Source organism: Bactrocera tryoni, chromosome 2 (genome assembly GCF_016617805.1).
Source record: "Bactrocera tryoni isolate S06 chromosome 2, CSIRO_BtryS06_freeze2, whole genome shotgun sequence".
In the NCBI taxonomy this organism is placed as follows: domain Eukaryota; kingdom Metazoa; phylum Arthropoda; class Insecta; order Diptera; family Tephritidae; genus Bactrocera; species Bactrocera tryoni.
This window is the reverse complement of record NC_052500.1, coordinates 75,629,674-75,648,058: the sequence shown is the minus strand read 5'-3', so window position 1 is coordinate 75,648,058 and position 18,385 is coordinate 75,629,674. Positions and strand designations below refer to the sequence as shown.

The window sequence follows — 18,385 nt, the reverse complement described above, 5'->3', positions numbered from 1 at the left end:
AATATAAAATTTATAATTTTCACTACTTTTAAAATTTTTAAAGGGTTGAGTTTAAGCGGTAATAAAATTTAATAAATATGGTAAATAATGCTATAATTAACATTATAATGTTTCAAAGAGTTTCAGTCAAAATTTATGAAATATTTTTTATTATTATTAAATTCTTATACGTACATTCATGCATATATAATTAAAATTTTTGCTAATAAAATCAGTTAATAGTATCTTATAGATTTGTATTGAATTGCACTTTTTTGTTAGACTGTAGTCATCTCCTTTGAAATAACTCCTTTACTTTTATCTATGTGCTTTTGATCTAACTTGGGTCTCTTGCCTAAAGAAAAATTTCCACTCTGTTTCGGCGCTACAGGTGTAAGGTTCTTAGCTGTTCGGGTACTAAATATACAAACGATTAAATCACAAAACAGTCACAGTATATACATACTTACACCGCTTTTAGGACAGACAACGTAGGTATATTTTTCGCTTTAACGGGTTTTTCGCCGGAAGCCTCCTGAGCAGCAAATTCTAACGGATGTACATGTTTTTTGTGTGTACGACAACTAGTTCCATTTGAAAAGGTCTTATCACAAAAATCGCAGGAATATGGTTTCAGACCAGTGTGTAGAATAAGATGATTTTTCAATGTTTTTGAACGTTTAAAGGCACGTCCACAATAGTCACACTTATGTGGCATCAAATCAGAATGAACAAATGAATGAGAATAAAGTGTAGCACGGGAGCTCAATTGTAAACCACACTCAACACAAATATGCTTCGCTCCATGTATATCCATGTGTTTCTAAAAATAATATGATAAGTAATTTTTTAATAATAACTATAATTCATTACCATTAGGCGAGTTTTCTGTTTAAAACATTTACCACACACTTTACACTTGAAAGGAGCATAATTTGAATGTGTATGCATATGGTCACGTAATGTGTCCTTACTGCCCATAATTTCTCCGCACTTCTCGCATATAAATGCTGTCTTATCAGCATGCACAGATTTTAGATGTTGCGTCATTAAGCCTTTTCTGTGAAACATTAAATCACAGTTAGGACATGGAAACGCTGTATTCTCCTCTAGTGGTATAATGAGCCCATGCTTTTTCTTTACATGTAATCTAAAGCTACTGAAGCGTTGAAATCGTTTTGGGCAATGCTTACAAATGTAATTACATTCAATTCGGGTTTCCTTCACGGGAAAAATCAAATTATTTTCGGGTGTATTTTCACTGCTCAAACCTTCCAATTTTGTAATTTTTTTATCGCCAGTGTTTTCTATAGATTTTTCATCCGACTTTTTTGCAGCAGCAAAAACATCCTCTAAGGTAGAAAAGCTATTTGATGACCCACTACTTTCGCATTCGCAAATTTCATCTAATGGATCTTTACAGTCATTATTTGTATTATTGGTGCTATCTAAAACATCGGTGTGCGACTCATAAACTATTAAATCTGAGAATGCTGATGCTTGCGTGGTTATGATTGGTGCTGAATTACAAGGACTAGAATTTGCATTTGACGGCGCGTAGGGTAAATTATTTATTGTGCTTAATTTGCTAACCAATTGTGAAACATCTTGATCTACTTCATACTTTTCAAATAAAAGCTTTAGGTCTATCGCAGTGCCTTCTTCTGATTGCAGAATTTCCTTATACATTTTTTGTATCTTACATACACGGGCAGCAAATTTTTCCAAAGATGTTAGCACTAGTAGGCATTCAGCACACACGACTTGAGGCATCTTTTCTTTGTGGTTGAACTGTTGGGAAATTGAATTTATACAGCAATTGAACTTTGATTAAATACGATATACATACCTACCTTAATATTAAACAATTTATGAATTACCGAAATCAGATTAGTTTTATTGCTCTCCGTTGCTTCAGCTGAAAATATGTTGATATTTTTAATATCAGCTTTCGCACAAAATCGACACCATATACTCCATTCAAAATCCATATTTACACCATTCAACTTGTTGAGAATGCTTTAGAGCCTTAATTGTTTAATTAAAACTAATTGTTCCCCTTATGTTTACAAAATAGTCTCATTACCACATCGTACCCTTCAGATGCTAACAGAGAACGTATAATATTATACGTTCTCTGTTCAGATGCTAAGGAATTTAATTGAAATCGAAACACATAAATATGGTTCACACTTTGCAATAATTGCATTCTAATAATTTTCATTCTTGAATATTAAGTACTATTAATAAAAATTAATTTTAATTTTGTATTGCTACAAATGATAAAATTATAATCACACAGTTTAAATAAATTGTTTACATTTAGTAGTTAATTTTGGTGATAGTTAAATTTGGTGAGTTTCAAAATGCAACCCTACGTTTATACATTTGACATTTGCAGCTTGGATTTTTGAGGATAAAAAAATGGTGTCAACATTTTTATTGAATTAAACGAGAAATTGTGATTGTTACTTTCATAATATTTGCAGTTTAAGATATATTTGCGTAAAAAGTAAAGATTTGGAGAAGTTTTAAACAATGCTTGCCTCCAAATTACCACTTAAGACAATAGCTGCAGAGGCGCGTAAGGAGTCCATTTCACCAGTTAATGACAACATGGCTTGGAAACGTTGGTGTCGATTATGCGCTAAGGAAGATGATGAAAGTCATTTGTGTGTTTTTCCAGAAATAAATGAGCCTGGGAAATTGGTGGACAGCAGTTTGGCTACAACAATCGGAAAATTTTTCTGGGTTAATGTATGCTGTCTATTTGCTTTATTGACAAATTGTTCATGTATGCTTATTGGATTTTTTTGTTGAAATTGTAGATTAGACCAAATGATGGACTATCGAATTATGTTTGTATTGAATGTCACACATTAGTATCGTCATTGACGCAATTTACAGAACGCGTTAACAAAGTGCAGGCCATGTTCTGCGCATTACAAAACACTGACCCGGATAGCACAATGAACCTGAATGAAGTTAAGCTGCAATACGGTTTACTTGATATGGAGTTTAATCATATTATAAAGCATGAGCGAAACATTACGAAGGAAGTCAGTAGTGAGAAACAATCGAGTGATGAAGACGAATTCGAACTGGTTGATGAAGATAATAAAGAAGAATTTTTTGAGTTACGCGAAAATAGAGAACGTAAATCGGGTGAAAACTTTTCCGTTGAACTTGTTAAGCGCGGAATTAAAAGAAAACGACAAGACGTTGAGCCTGATGAAGATGGAGATAATGATGGCCACAATATAATATCGTTCGGTGCATTGTTGGGTGAATCCGAAGATGATACAGAAGAGCATTTTATTATCGAAAATATGGGAACGGAAGAAGAGGAGCTTGATGATGAGGAGCTACTACGACAATTAAGAGGAGATGATGACGAAGAAGACGAAACTGAGCAGTTGCAAAATTCAAAAAGAGAAGAACTAGAAAAAACTTTGAAAAGTAAAAAAACTGACGAAATTTCTGAAAATCTTAATGAACAAGAAGAAGAAATCGAACAAAATGTTGATTCTGAGGATGGTGTTGGTGGTGGTGAGAAATCAGCTCAAGTAAATAAAATTGATTCAAGTAGTCGGGTGCGTAAGAAACGACGAGGACGTCAACCGAAATATGAAGTAAGTGCGGAACGTGCAAAAGACGAAGCAGAGTCTACCGATACAAATGATAATTCCCAAACATCCACATCCTACAAGTATGAGTGTAGCATATGTCAAAAGAAATACAAAAATGCAACTTCCTATCGCAAACATATTATGGAAAAACATAACAAGGAGCCAGACATACCAGATTTCAAATGTGAAACCTGCAATAAAATATATCCCACAGAACGTCAATTGCAAATACATGCGCGCTCACATCTCGCGCTCGAGGACAAACTCGATATACCGTGTCCATATTGTGAACGTAAATTCACCAAAGTGGCCGTGATGCGTCAACATGTGCAAGGATTTCATGAAAACAAGAAACCTTTCATTTGTGACGAATGTGGGCGTTCACTAAGAACGCTAGCAGCGTTAACTGAACACAAATTAGTGCATACCAATGATGCACCATTCGAATGTGAAGTGTGCCAGAGAGCTTTCAAGAATAAAGCGCGATTAAAGGTACAATTTTTATTTGTTCTAATGTTTTCGATTTTAATTTAGGTTTTCGTTTTTAACCTAGGTACATTTAGAGACACACAATGACTCCTCATATATCTGCACAGAGTGTGGCCTTAAGTTGAACACACGACGTACATTAAAAATGCACATGCTCGTGCATTCGGATGCGAAACGTTACAAGTGTGATTTCTGTCCCGCAGCATTTAAACGCACTAAAGCGTTGAAAAATCACTTAATTTTACACACAGGCATGCGACCGTACAAGTGTAATTTTTGTGAGAAAACCTTTTCGAATGGCTCCAATTGTCGTTCGCACAAAAAGAAAATGCATGCACAGGAGTTGGCTGAGGAAGAGGCAATGGGCAAAAAAGCCGAAGCTGTAACGGTGCCCAAATTAGAAGAGCTCCGTTCAAGGTATTTTAAAAGTCAAGCAATAAATTTGCTTATTGTGTTTTTGGTTTTTAATTTTAGTACTAATAAACAAAATATCCATTTTTAGTACCAATGTTGTTGGTAATCCGCGTAGGGTGCAGCGACATCAAGGCGGTTTGCCGTTACACATGCGACAATTGTTAATCGCTGCCGAGGAGCGCGCAAAACGTGAACAAACCACGCAGCAGACGAATGGCACACAATCAAGTGCTGGTGCTGAAATGAATGAGGAAGAAACCCAAGCACATTCAACGGCTTCTACGTCGCAACATGAAGATGACGACGAGTCGGAGTTTATTGAATTGAACGAGGACTTGCTGCGTGATGACGATGATGATGACGATGAGGATGATAAAGAAATGATTGTATATGAAATAATTGCTGAAATATAAGTGTCGCATACGAACACAAGATAGGCTGATTGCGCACCTTAGTGTATTTTACCTTATAATGCGTAACAATTACTTTTGAAATGCAAAAACAGCAATTAAAAATTACATTTTAAAAATGTTAAAATTATGCAAAAATAATAATTTTTAATATTAATAAATGTATGTATGTAACTGCATATGTATATAGAATTAATGAAATTAAAATTTATTTTTAATATTACACAAGTAATAATTTATTACGAATCTTCTTGTTTTTAAGCTGTAGTCCGTTAAATAACTGCAATAAAATTTTAATTTCAAAAACAGAAAAAACACAGTTGTATAAATTTTTATTAACACCGGTCAACAAAAAAAATGTTTTCCTTATTTTTGGTGTAGGAGAAACTGAGTCATAATAAACAGCAGTCAGACCCAAAAATCATGTAATGCATCATATTTATCAGGCGCAACAATAAAGCAAATTCTATTTTTTTTTTGTGATTGATGTTTTTGTTGTAGGCGTAGAAATCTGCCTTGTTGACTGCCCTTGGTCGGATAACAATCCGGGTCCGTTTCGGTTACGTAGACCAGACTGTTGTGGGAACGTTTTTTAAATCACCGAGAAGTGCAAATTCTTTTACAAAAACCATTTTTTGGAAGCCATCATTTTGCTAAACTCAAAATTTTGACTAGTTCTTCGACAAAAAATACCTTAACTTCTGTTGCATGGAAGCTATAATACCCTTCACAAATACAAAAGCTCCCACACAGTAACTAGATTTTGATCGATTGTTGCTATTGTTGTTGTAACAGCAGAAAACATTCCTAAAGAAATTTCGAGGCATGGTACCGAGTTGACAGTCCTTGGTCGGATAAAAATCCGGGTCCGTTCCGGTTACTTACACCCGACTGGCGTGGGATGGTTTTTGTAGCGGTTTCTAGTCCCCGCTTGCTTGTTAAGGATCGGATTGGTTGTCACCGGATTGGTTGTCATCGAAGTCTAACGAGAAGCTAAGGAAAGGTGCTGTTTAGACAGGGTCGGATCATAGAGAGAGGGCTGTTGGATGGATGTGGTTCGCTGGGCATTAACAGGCGTTGTTAGAGTCATGCGGAGGCTCACTACACGCTGGATATTCTTTTGGCAAGTGGGCAAGGGGGGGTTCTTGATAAGAGATTCTCAGAGAAACTCGCGCTCTTCGCCTGCAATAGGTGATGGTTTGACTGCAATTACGTCATACACTGAGAGAGAGTCGGTGAAGGTGTTGCTGGCTCCACTGTGAATGCTAATGTCTAAAGTTAGTTGCGTTCGAAGTCTGGTCGGTGTACTTTTCAATGTTGTCGATGTAAACAAGGAAGGACATCTTGATATTCCCAAAGGTGGTTTCGCTTCAAGCAGACGACTGCAGGGACGGTTTTCGCGAAAACATCTTAGCAGTAACTGCTTGGAAAGGAGTTCATTATGCGTCCCTCGCGTAAACATGAAGAGGCATCCTAGCCCGCAGTGTTGTGTTTAATTCGTCTGAAGCTTTTTCGTCTGCGTTTCACTGCATCCAGGCGACCATATCGGTGCGGCGTAGTTTATTACCAGACGGCCGGTAGCCTTGTTTGCTGCTAACAATCTTTCGTCGTCTTTTCTCTATTAGCTGCTGGCTAGAGATTTGAAAATATCGTTGTGGCTTTGTACTTTGGCGGTCATCACGGTCGTATGAGGTTTAAAGGGGAATAGGCTGTCGAATGCAACACCTAAAATCTTAGCGTTGTTGTTAGTCTGAAATTTTAAGGTCATGGACTGTGATGTTAAGATCCAGTCTGTAATCCTCCTTGCAGAGAATAAACGAGAAAGTTCATAGATAAATCTCTTTACTTTCAAAAACATGCTATCGGTTACATGCCTGACGAAAATATCGAACTTCATCAGCATACGATATGATGGAAATCGCCTCTCGTGGTTGAGTGAGTTCCCTTAATTGGGTAGGTGTCGCTGCCCAGCTGGTTGATGTCCTCGTTAGAGTAAAGGCTGACATCACCGCCGTCCAAGAAATGCGATGGACAATATAAAGGAGCGCAAATTCGGTGTGGAATTCGTTGTGGGAGAGAGACTCCGTCGCCGAGTACAGGCATTCATCCAGGTGATGAAATATGGCAGTTAAACAGTAACGGCGATATGACACCACTCTGCAGAACACCTTTCAATACTCCATAATTTATAGTTTTAATCTCGAAACAGTGCGGATGATTGCCCTCCGTTCATGATTGTTCGATGTCCTCAAGTAGAGTTGTAAGGCCTTTGACAAGTCCAACACTACGAAGATCGTGCCCTCAAACGGTGGTTTTTGATTTTGGCCATGCATTATCTGAGTGTTTATGACGCTAAGTGCTGTGAACATTACGAAAGCCATAATGCTGGCCTGCAGGACTCAGGTGTTGAGTGAAGCAAGGCTTCTGTGGATAGGAGAGTTATCGGACGATAAGACTACCATTGGTTGGCGGGTTTCCCCAAGTTTCAGCAGTAGAACCACTCTGCGTCTTTCCACAAATCGGGCAGTTGAAGAGTGGTCAGCGACAGGTTGAGAACCACACATCCAGTTCTACGTTGTCGGAATTTGCTCTCATTTTATTCGGCCGAAGGCTAATTTCGCTGATCTAATCTTGTTTGGATCGGTAAGTTTTAAGTTCCAGAGGACCTACTGTATATCGGTTATGGGTACAAAGAATGACATAACTTTTCAAAATAAATAAAATTAAGTGTTTCTTTTAAAAAATTCACAAAAAAAAAACGATTTTTTTCTGACTTGCAAGTGGCTACAACCCCTTAAGAGACACGGGAGTATCTCCTTGACTGAAAATGCAGTTCGTAATAATTTAAAATTTTTTATTTAGCAAATATACATCATTTTTATTTTGTGGCCATTTCTATACATGTATTCTCAGTCATGTTAAATAATTCCGTTGGAACTTCTCTATCTTCTCCAGCACAGACACGGTCAGCTCATTAATATATTCCTTTGCTTGCGTCTCTCTCGCAACAAAATCGGGTAGACTACGCTTGCTGACATAATGATTCGGCAAATTAACCTAAAAATGTTTTATATGAGTAAGCGAAACTTCCGTCAACGCAAAATACGTACCTTATGCCGGGCAATCGATTTGAGAATAAGCCAGAGCACGTAAAAACTGAACCAGACCGTGAAATACAGCGGGATGTACCACAATTTGCGACCAATATAAAAGTAACTGTATTTCTTGACACGTGGCTCTGGTGGCGGTTCCGGTGGTGGCATTTCTGTAGTAATTGGCGGTAGCGTGGGTGGTGGTGGATGATCGTGGTGATGGTGATGATGGTCATCATAAATGATTTCAGGATAATGCGGGTAGTAATGTGGATATGAGGGAAAATGATCATGAACACCAAAAGAATGATCGTGATATGAATCATGTGAAAATGAATGAATAGGTGCTTCATCGGGCTGTTGTTCCACCCAACCGGGTGGTGGTGTAGGATACTCGGTATCATCAACGGGTGGTGGATGATCCTGATCATGATCATGGTCATGGTCTTTAAAGAACAATATATAATGCATATACATATATACACACATAAATGTAAATATGCGACGAGCTACTTACCATTTGCGCCCATATCATCGCCGCCAGCATTATCTTTACCACTCACGTCTTTATCTCCGTCGCCCATAGCGCTGGCTGGTAGCACGCCAATTGTGTCATCGGAGTCGGCATCAGCGGCGGGCGCTTTCGCATCATCGGCATCCTTTCCTGCTGGTGGTAGATTGTCGGGATTTGTAGGTCCCGGATATTTATAACCGCTATCATTACTGCTAGCTGTGGCTAAATTGACATTCAACGGTAACGGTCCAGATGGCGCTGCTGCGTAACTATTCACATTGCTTGAGGGTAAGGCGGCTTTGGGGTCTTGATAAGGTGATGAATAATGTGAATTTATGTTCGGTGGAAATGTGTAGATATTCTCCGGTGCTTTGTAGGTTTGTTGCACAATTTGAGAAGCCGCTGCCAATTTGTTGCTGTTGCCAGCATTGAAAGACTGTGCGTGATTGTGCTTATGCTGCTTGAATTGACCAGCTGCGGTTGCTTCTCCGGGCGTGAAGCGGTCACTAAATGGAGCTGAAAGAATGTGCCATTTTACCGCTAAAGCTTGAATTTTTTTCTAATTTATTCTAAAACATACATATGTGTATCAGAAAGTTCGAAAATCCAGAACTTTCTTATTCGAAAGCCAATTGACTGAACCCATCTCGAACTCTAAGCACTCAACGTCAATTTTAATTGTACTACCCATCTATTCGAGACCTATACATCATTCAGACTTTATGACTTGATTTGAGTTTTCAGGATCCGTTTTTGATCTATCCATCTATTTAAAAATAGTCAGACTTCAGACTTTCACTAAATACTGAGTAGTTCCTTGAAACTTTGAATTTTGATGCAGTACAGTACAGTTATATACAGGGTTTGTCCGGAAAGTAATAGGACTGATTTTATTCCGGCGCAACTGTACTTCGGAGTGTGCACGCACCGCCTGGATTCGATAGAGGGCGTTCCTAGCTAACGAACGAGCGGCTGGTCAGTTCTTTCCGAGCTCCTGGAGAGTCAGGACAAACATTTTCGCGCAACGTGTTTCAGTGAGTAGTGCAAGCCGAATTTGCAGTGTTCGTTAGAGCAGAGGTACGCGATTAAATTCTGTGGGAAACTCAATTTTTCAATAACATGTGATGAGTTATGGATTATGGATGTGATGAGTCATGGATCTTTGAGTATGCTCCCGAGACAAAGAGGCAATCTTCCGAGTGGAACACGCCGGCGTCTCCTCGCCCAAAAAAGAGAAGAATGAGCAAATTCAAAGTGAAAACGATGCTAATTGTCTTTTTTGACAACAAAGGCATCGTCCACCATTAATTTGTTCCTCCTGAACAAACCGTCAACGCCAAGTTTTACGTGGAAGTCCTCAAGAGACTCAAGCGAAGATTCAATCAGGTCCGAAAAGATATTGCAACCGATTGGAAGTTGCACCACGAGAACGTGCCGCTCACTCTGCCTTTCTTATAAATTCTTGTGAACAGCTACCTAACCAAGGCCGGCGGATGTGGACCCCCCCCCGACCGATGAAAGGCAAGCATTTTAAGACGACACAGGGGATCCAAGCAGCATGCACCTCGGCTCTCAAGGCTATTCCGGAGAATGTCTTCCGAACCGCCTTCAATGATTGGAAATAGCGCTGGCAGTGCTGCATAGAGCCAGAAGAAGCCCATTTTGAAAGTTTTTAAAGAATTGTAACGATGGGTTCAATAAATTTTTTTAAATCGACTCAGTCCTATTACTTTCCGGAAAAACCCTGTTCCTTTAAGCATCTATTTTTTCATGTTGCGTCTGACCCTCCCGGGCAATCTCAGTTGACCTATTGACTGCTACTAACATTCGACTTCTAGTTGAGATTACCGTATATACCGACCTGGCTCCATTACAGCTACAAATCTTTTAGATTAAACATTTGATATATTCGATATTGTATGCAGACACAGAGCAACTATTATTATTGTTAAGTATATTCTATACGTGCACGATTCTACGTCCCACAACGTTTAATAGATCTCAACCCACTGCAACCAACAACAGTCAACCCCGCTACTACCATATATCCATGCAATGCGCTTACCTTTACCGCTGAGTTTATTAATTTCCGCTTCGTTTGGTGGTCTGCGTTGGTTAAACGCCTGCGGATAGATGATTTTCCCGATGTTGGATGTAACCGGCTTTTCACGTATCGCTGGCGCTGGTAATGGTGGACTTTTGATTAAAGGCGTCATAAGCTGATTAAAATTATATGTTGGGCGATTGTAGTCGATAGCGCGTCCAGTTGAAGCATATTCCTGCAAGGCTGGCGATGGCTCGGCCAGCGTCGAACCCGCAGGCATGTCATACGCCTCTGATTGCTGTTGCTCATTATCAACCGTGAACACGGGATTATGGTTGGCGTGCATTATGGTGGCTGCCTCCGTATGTGGTGAATTAATTTCAATATTGCTGCCATCAACTTTCAGGTCAGCAGCAGGTGGTGTGACATATAAAATGGGCTGCTCAGCCGCGTATTCTTGAGCTCCTTGTACATAAGTAGGTGCAAGTCGTTGTTGAGATTGCGCGGTGGGCTCTGATGGTCGTATTGCGGTTTCGGTAGTCGATACTACATTGTCACTTGTATTGAAACTGTGAATGAAATAACCAGAAAGGAAAAAAATAATATAGACAACTGGTATTGCATGAAAAGTGTAAACAAAATTGGTTATAAAAGTTTTTCATTTCGAAGTGAAACTCGAGTTTTCGATCGAGCCTTTGGAACTCCTAAATATAAATGATAATCATAGCTATTAAGGTACGAAGGAGAGTTGAAGCTTTGTATCTTTCAGTAATCAACCTCCCAAGGGAAAAACTCAGGCTACTTGTCGCCCTACACTGACCATTGTAAGCTCAGAAGCACTTATTTAACATGGGTCTAGTTTTTTGTGCGATGCCAGTTCTGCGACTTGGAGTCTGAAACACCAGAATACCTGCCAATCGACTGTACTGCAGTCTATAGACGCAGGATAAAGGCCCTTGGATCTATGTTTCCGAATAGGGATGACATCGCCTCAGTAACACCTAGCAATATCTTGGAATTTACCTATTTGCTGGGGCGTGTTGAATTGTTGTGACTTGGGAAAAGCACAACAGACCCTATTCCGCGGTTCAATCCTCATTTACTTATCTAATGTAATTTAATCTTTCAGTTTCGTACTCGATACTTGGACTTAGAAAGATTGTTCAGAATTCGGATATTTTTTGTGACTGCAAAGAAATTGTATTTCACATTATTTATCTATTTATCAAGATATAATATATATAGTATATATCTCAAAGAAAAAAGTTCTGTCTTTAGCTGGAACTCGAAGAACACAATTATCAAAGTAGAATAAATTAGGAAAATATATGTCTTCTTAATTTCAATATGGTTTGTAATTATGGGTATTTGCCAAAAGTATAGAGTACTTGTTGATAGCGGTTAGAGCTATTAATCATAGAAGTCAGTTGTGGAACTAATAGCTGAATCCTTTGAAGATATAAGTGACTTTCTCAAGTCAAACGACTAAGTGATTTACCTTGCGGATATGAGTAGTACTTTCAAATTTTGTAGGCAATCGACTAAGAGATTTATCTTAAATAATATAAACTCGGAGAGCTAGACGATATTTTACAATTTTAAAGACGTTTTCAAGGCAAGTGAATAGAAGACTTAGCTTGAGGAGATGACCTTGAGGAACTAGAGGATATTTTAAAAATTTTACTGACATACTATAGACAATCGACTAGGATATTTTCCTTGAGGAATTTGACCACGGAGCGCTAAATGATATATTACAAGTTTTAATAATGTATTCCAGACAATCGACTTGGATCTTTATCCTAAGGAATTTACCTCGGAGCACTATATATTTTGAAAATTTTTGTATCGTACTCAAGATAATCGACTAGAAAACTAACATCGAGGAATTCGACCTCTCATTTTTTAAAAATTTTAGTGATCTACTCCAGGTGCTCCAAAGTGCTCAATTCAATGATTGGTCCACCAAGAGTTTCGAAGGATCGCTGATTACAGAGTCAGCGATTCTGAGTTACGAGTTCAGGCGCTCAAAGCTTACTTTACTGTGAGTTATTCCTTGATTTAGTACAGTTCTGGTTGGAGTACTGTTGGATCTTCCTTTTTTGGACTGAAGGAGTTTCGATATTCGTGGTCATTTAAGCTATAAATCGATGAGGTCTCTAATACAGAATTTGACCTGCGACTCACATTAAATTGACTCCACAAGACTATTCTAGAAGTAAAAGAGTGTTAAACAAAGCCGATCTGTATATCTGCACGCATTGATTGTGAAAGGTATGGCAGATCGGGGACAAATCCTCCCGGGGCCGGGGTTCTCAGGGCAGCCTCGGTACCTGCAAATTTTATTTGCACTTTTTTCTAATACTAACTAATTGTTGAAACCGGGTCCCGCATCCTACATCTTCACCGGTTTCCAGTTTTCTCTCTATATCTTTATTTGTATAACGAATGCTATAACCTCAAATAATTCCTCAACTTCAAAACTTGTCACATGTCATAAAATATGCTTAAACACTCACTTCCAACCAAAATACCTACGTTCTTGGATAAATTAAATCCATATTAAGGGCTTTAAAGATTTTTGGTCCTTCATTATTCGCGCCATCACGGCCGCTGTGTTGCACTTGAGCATAGCCTTGTGGATGCGCGAGCTGTTGACTGAGGCAGGCGCAGCCGAGAAGCAAGGTTAGAACTTTTGAGAAATGTCTATGCCACTGGAACATTTTTGTTGTGTTTTTATTTTATTTCTTTTTTCTTTAAATTTGTGTTTTTTCTAATTCAATAATTTTTTTATAAGTCACACACAAAATTTCGTTACTTTTAACATTGTTTTTTCTAAATTTCGGCGCGATTCACTTTTTGGCGGAAATGCGAAATTGCGCATGCGCACGTGTTTTTCTTTAATAATCGTTATTTTTCGTTCAATTTTATGTTTAGTTTTTTTTTGGTATAATTATTTTTCCTTAACACTCGTTTTCGTTCTTAGGATAAATGCTGCGTCGCACTAATGCTGAGCGACCGTTTGAAATACTAAAACTAGACTGAAAGCGCACCAATGAAATTTTCATATTTTATCACCAGTGCTTTGGAGGGGTAAACAGCAGACCAAGTTGGTTGACCTAGTAATTTTCATCATTTAACTGGTCTACTTTTATTATTTATTAGCTCGTACGTTTCGCGCTTTCATTTGCTCCATATCGTCGTGCATTCTTATAAATATTGCGCCTAACTGTAGGTATATATGCATATGTGTATGTGTTAAACATACATTACCATACACATATGTATATGTATATTTACATATGTATGTGTGTGGTGAATATACAAATAAACGCCCGATCACATTGCTGAAACTGCTAATGTGATAGTGAGGTGTTACTTTCATTCCGTGGCATGTTCTCGAGGAGTTAATATACTATATGTACTCGTACTAAATAGGTTTTTTTTGGTAAATAAGAACTATGTAAATTTATACTCGTGCCACTCGGTTTGTGTGCGCTCTAGTTTTTAAGATTGTTCGTGATTTTTTCCGAAGTTCAGTGACTACTGTGCACATATTTTGTCGTTGTAGTGGTTAATTCCGGTTAACTGTAAAATTTCTTATTAGATTTCTACATAAAATCGACTTCTGAAAGGTTAGTGATTCTGCGTAATTTCAGAAAATCGAATATTTTATATATGCAAGAGGAGAAAGTGCAGGCCTGTTAATTATTTTAAATAATATATAATAAACTAGAATTGGAAAAAGTGAAAGTGCTCTAATATGCCCTTGGCATTATAGTAAGGTATCTAAAGTCACTCAAACTGAGGAATTATTTAGATTTTGGGTAAATTTTGGACACAGGAAATGTTTCTTTTTACACTCTGTTCGTAGTTTCCTTATTGGTTATTAACATAAAAAAAAACTTCAGTCTTGAAGGACTTCTTGAAAAAAACTAAATGTGTCCGTTTTCATAAGTAGAAGTAAGTACTTCTTCTTCTTTACTGGCATAGACACCGCTTACGCCCTTATAGCCGAGTTTACAACAGCGCACCAGTCGTTCTCCTTTTTCGCTGTTTGGCACCAATTGGAGATTCGAAGTGTAGACAGTTCTTTCTCCACCTGGTCTTTCCAACAGAATGGAGCTCCTACTCTTCCTCTGCTTCCCCTGGCGGGTACTGCGTCGAATACTCTCAGAGCAGGAGTGTTTTTCTTCATTCGAACGACATGAGATAGCCAGTGTAGCCGCTGTCTCTTAATTCGCTGAACTATGTCAATGTCGCCGTATAACTTATACAGCTCATCGTTCCATCGAATGCGATATTCGTCGTTGACAATGCGCAAAAGACCATAAATCTTCCGTAGAATTTTTATCTCGAAAACTCGTAACGTCGACTCATTAGCTGTTGTCATCATCCATGTCTCTGTACAATATAGCAGGATGGATGAGGGACTTATATAGTTTGGTCTATGTTCGTAGAGAGAGGACTTCTCAATTGCCTACTCAGTCCGAAGTAGCACCTTTTGGCAAGTGTTATTCTGCGCTGGATTTCGAGGCTGACATTGTTGTTGGTGTTAAGAATGGTTCCAAGATAGATAATTTCTATCTACAATTTCGAAGATATGACTGTCAACAGTGACATGGGAGCCTAGTCGTGAGTGCGACGACTGTTTGTTTGATGTTAGGAGATATTTCGTCTTGTCTTCGTTCACTACCAGACCCATTTGCTTCTCTTCCTTATCCAGTCTGGAGAAAGCAGAACTGACGGCGCGGTTTTTGAGGTCAATGATATCAATAACATCGGCGAACGATAGCAGCTGTACATTCTAATAGAAGAATCTCCTTTCTCTATTCAGATCTGCAGCTCGAATTATTTGCTCTAGGGGGAAATTGACGAAGTCGCACGATAGAGAGTCGGCTCAGGAAGGTCGTTCCCGATCCTGACGGAGCTTTTGGTATTGCTCAACGTCAATTTACACAGTCATATTAGTTTTGCGGTGATACCAAATTCAGTCATCGCGGTATAAAGGTAGCGCCTTTTTTCCGCTGTCAAAAGCAGCTTTGAAATCGACGAAGAGGTGGTGTGTGTCGATTCTCTTTTCACGGGTCTTTTCCTAGACTTGACGCATGGTGAATAACTGGTCAGATGTTTACTTTCAGGCCTGAAACCACACTGATAAGATCCAATCAGTTTGTTGACAGTGGGCTGAAGAAGCTTATATGCGATATTTAAGACATTTATCTCTCGGTATTTGGCGCAGATTAAGGAGTTTCGTTTTTTGTGGATTAGGCAGAGCACATTTAAATTCAAATCGTCGGTCCGACCATATTCTATAAAGAAGTTGATGCATGCTCCTTATCAGTTCTTCTCCGGCGTATCTGAATAGCTCGGCCGGCCGGCATTCCATCGACCACCGCCGCTTTGTTCAGACGAGTAATTGCTATTCGGACTTCTTCATGGTCGGGCAATGGAACGACTGCACCATCGTCATCGATTGGAAACTCGGGTTCGACATCTCCTGGTGTTATGCTTTCACTGCTATTCAGCAGGCTGGAGAAGTTTTCCTTCCATAATTTCGGTATGTTCTGGGCATCAGGCATTAGATCACCTCTGAGGGTTCTACAAGAGTATGCTCCGGTTTTGAGACCTTCTGTTAGGCGCCACATCTTTTCGTAGAATTTTCGAGCATTACCCCTGTCGGCTATATTTGCTGCCGCCAAAGATTGAAAAACTCATTTCTAAGTTCCAAATTATTGAAGATTGGAGGATGTTTTTAAACTGCATTTTCAAAAACTTAATCGTGATAGTCAAAGATTTTAAAATATCTGTTTTTCTTCAACTGTCAAGTCTTGCTATATTATATATTCCTGTTTAATTTCAAAAATTTTTTTGACTGAGAGTCTATGTATGTACGAAATGACGTACATAAGTACATATGTATATATTATTGATTTTCAAAATACAAAACAAACTTTTTCCACTCAACATCAGCAATAAAGCAAATCCAACAAAACAACACCATTCTGCACAGAGCAGCCTAAATAAAATAGTGCTGCTGCAACATAACTATTAACACCCTACACATTCTAATACGGCGTTTTCTGCGAACCAAGCGACTACAAAAACAAAGTTGTTTAACAGTTGCACACTTTCTTTGCAACCCATGAGCAAATTAGATTAGTCTTTTAATTTGCATGAGCTTCCAAACACTAATTGCATATTTGTGTTATTGTTCTATTTGAATAAGATCTCCAAAGGAAGTTGCAAGTGTAAGCCAACTACGAGTAATTGCTTGTTAGCGCTTTGGTGGCCAATATTTTGCAGTATTTATGAAAATTAATTTAACTAGATGTGGGAATGCAGTTGTGCTTAATTGAATTTAGTGTCTTACATATTTGTTGGCAAATGTTAATTTTCTCTTCGTTAGATCGTTTATGGTTAAGTAGGGATATGTGTGAATTTGTGCTGCTACAGGCAAAAAATGGTAAGACTTTGTTCATAATTTTAAAATTAGTAATTTATTCTTCAAAATCTATGTCGTCTACCTCGAAGTAATCCCCCTTAGCCTCAAGACACTTGTGCCTAAGTATTTTCCAATGCTCGAAACAGTTGTTAAAGTCAATTTCCGGAATAGCCTTCAATGTGCGTAGTAATTCACGTTTAAGGTCTTCAATTGGATTAAAACCGGTTTTCCCGGATCGGTCGTTTGAGTATGCTGAATAGCCAGAAGACTAACGGAGCTGAGTCAGATGAATACGGTCGTTGCGACACGATATTAGTGGAAAATTAGACGAAAAACTCATGAAGAATCAATGCAGTATGCGACGGAGCATTATCGTGGTGCAAAAAGTAACAGTTATTGGCCTATAATTCCGATCCCTTTTTATGAATAGCTTCCTGTAAACGACACATAACACTTTTCAACAGTATTCTTTGTTGACAGTTGGGTGGTAGGAAAGAGTTTGGAGTGCACCACACCTCGATAATCGACCTTGATCATTGATCTGCTTTGAAGTGGTTTTTTCGTCTTCGGTTCACCTTTGCCACGATATTCGGCCGATTGATCGTCTGTAAGCATAGATCCAAGACTCATCGCCAGCGACAATACGTTCATGACATTCTGGTAGTCGGAAATCATTGTTTCAGAGACGTTAAAGCAACGTTGGTTTTTCCGAAAATTTAGAGATTTTGTAACCAACCTTGCTTTCACTTTTCTTACGCCTAAATTATCTTTCAAAATGGTTTTCATTGGTCTTTCCGATATTGCAACGATGCCAGTAAGATCATTATTGACATATTGGTCATCAGTTGATGTTGATGACCGTCCTGGTTCATCGCCAACGGGTTCTCGCCATAGTTTAATACAAGTCTTTATTATTGTCTTCAAAATAGGCTCTTGAGCCAATACCAACATGCTATAGCTTAATCCAATGCCCAATACATTTGTTATAAGGCTTGGCTGGGATAGCATTCTGTACCTTGAGCCAATTTTGGCTTTTTCGGTTTCGGCTCATTTTTGGAGCGCCATTTGCTAGACTTTTGAGAGTTTCGATGTCACATTCATAAACTCATGCCTCGTCACCTCTAATAATGTGTTTGATGAGCGTAAGATCCTTTTGTAGGTTGTCCAGCATCTCTTTAGGGACCTCCACTCAAAGTAGTTTTTTCATTCGGGTACTTTGGTACGAGTTTGCCGTTGACTGTCTTCATCAAAATCAAAATGTGTTTTTTCAATAGCCTTTTTTTTGTTAGATTACGCATGAGTCATGTCAAGCTATCATGTTACTTTTGTTTAGTATTGTTTGGCATTTCATGGAAAGACTTACGCCTGA

At 38.6% G+C, this 18,385-nt stretch overlaps 3 protein-coding genes across 5 annotated transcripts; 1 reads left to right on the top strand and 2 right to left on the bottom strand.

The window, feature by feature from the left end:
- Positions 1–148: 148 nt before the first annotated feature.
- LOC120769373 (zinc finger protein 732-like) lies at positions 149–2,069 on the bottom strand. 3 transcript variants are annotated; one of them, XM_040096339.1, is made up of 5 exons: positions 1,955–2,068; positions 1,833–1,897; positions 853–1,770; positions 450–802; positions 149–396 (listed from the first exon to the last, which is right to left on the bottom strand). In XM_040096339.1, the coding sequence occupies exons 1-5, from the start codon at positions 1,968–1,970 to the stop codon at positions 258–260; spliced, it is 1,491 nt and encodes a 496-aa protein (XP_039952273.1). In that variant the 5' UTR covers positions 1,971–2,068; the 3' UTR covers positions 149–257. The 3 variants fall into 3 exon arrangements, with proteins under 3 accessions (XP_039952273.1, XP_039952272.1, XP_039952274.1); XM_040096338.1 differs by having other exon boundaries at positions 1,833–2,069; XM_040096340.1 differs by lacking the exon at positions 1,955–2,068 and having other exon boundaries at positions 150–396; positions 1,829–1,920.
- Positions 2,070–2,375: 306 nt separating this feature from the next.
- On the top strand, positions 2,376–5,015 carry LOC120768952 (zinc finger protein 62 homolog). Its single transcript, XM_040095741.1, has 4 exons — positions 2,376–2,736; positions 2,808–4,100; positions 4,162–4,514; positions 4,600–5,015. Exons 1-4 carry the CDS (start codon positions 2,518–2,520, stop codon positions 4,922–4,924), a joined length of 2,190 nt encoding a protein of 729 aa, XP_039951675.1. The 5' UTR covers positions 2,376–2,517; the 3' UTR covers positions 4,925–5,015.
- A 2,799-nt stretch (positions 5,016–7,814) lies between these two features.
- On the bottom strand, positions 7,815–13,306 carry LOC120768896. Its single transcript, XM_040095650.1, has 5 exons — positions 13,110–13,306; positions 10,593–11,140; positions 8,531–9,043; positions 8,032–8,459; positions 7,815–7,978 (listed from the first exon to the last, which is right to left on the bottom strand). The coding sequence occupies exons 1-5, from the start codon at positions 13,292–13,294 to the stop codon at positions 7,835–7,837; spliced, it is 1,818 nt and encodes a 605-aa protein (XP_039951584.1). The 5' UTR covers positions 13,295–13,306; the 3' UTR covers positions 7,815–7,834.
- Positions 13,307–18,385: the final 5,079 nt, after the last annotated feature.

Excerpts from the sequence above, each read along its gene's own strand:
- LOC120769373 (XM_040096338.1), bottom strand. The coding sequence starts at position 1,970 with ATGGATTTTGAATGGAGTATATGGTGTCGATTTTGTGCGAAAGCTGAT. Across the intron at positions 1,771-1,832 it reads ATAAATTGTTTAATATTAAG|TTCAACCACAAAGAAAAGAT; the intron begins GTAGGTATGTAT and ends ATTTCCCAACAG. Across the intron at positions 397-449 it reads TTGTCTGTCCTAAAAGCGGT|TACCCGAACAGCTAAGAACC; the intron begins GTAAGTATGTAT and ends TTGTATATTTAG.
- LOC120768952 (XM_040095741.1), top strand. The coding sequence starts at position 2,518 with ATGCTTGCCTCCAAATTACCACTTAAGACAATAGCTGCAGAGGCGCGT. Across the intron at positions 4,101-4,161 it reads AGAATAAAGCGCGATTAAAG|GTACATTTAGAGACACACAA; the intron begins GTACAATTTTTA and ends TTTTTAACCTAG. Across the intron at positions 4,515-4,599 it reads TTAGAAGAGCTCCGTTCAAG|TACCAATGTTGTTGGTAATC; the intron begins GTATTTTAAAAG and ends ATCCATTTTTAG.
- LOC120768896 (XM_040095650.1), bottom strand. The coding sequence starts at position 13,294 with ATGTTCCAGTGGCATAGACATTTCTCAAAAGTTCTAACCTTGCTTCTC. Across the intron at positions 9,044-10,592 it reads TAATAAACTCAGCGGTAAAG|CTCCATTTAGTGACCGCTTC; the intron begins GTAAGCGCATTG and ends ACATTCTTTCAG. Across the intron at positions 7,979-8,031 it reads AATCGATTGCCCGGCATAAG|GTTAATTTGCCGAATCATTA; the intron begins GTACGTATTTTG and ends AAACATTTTTAG.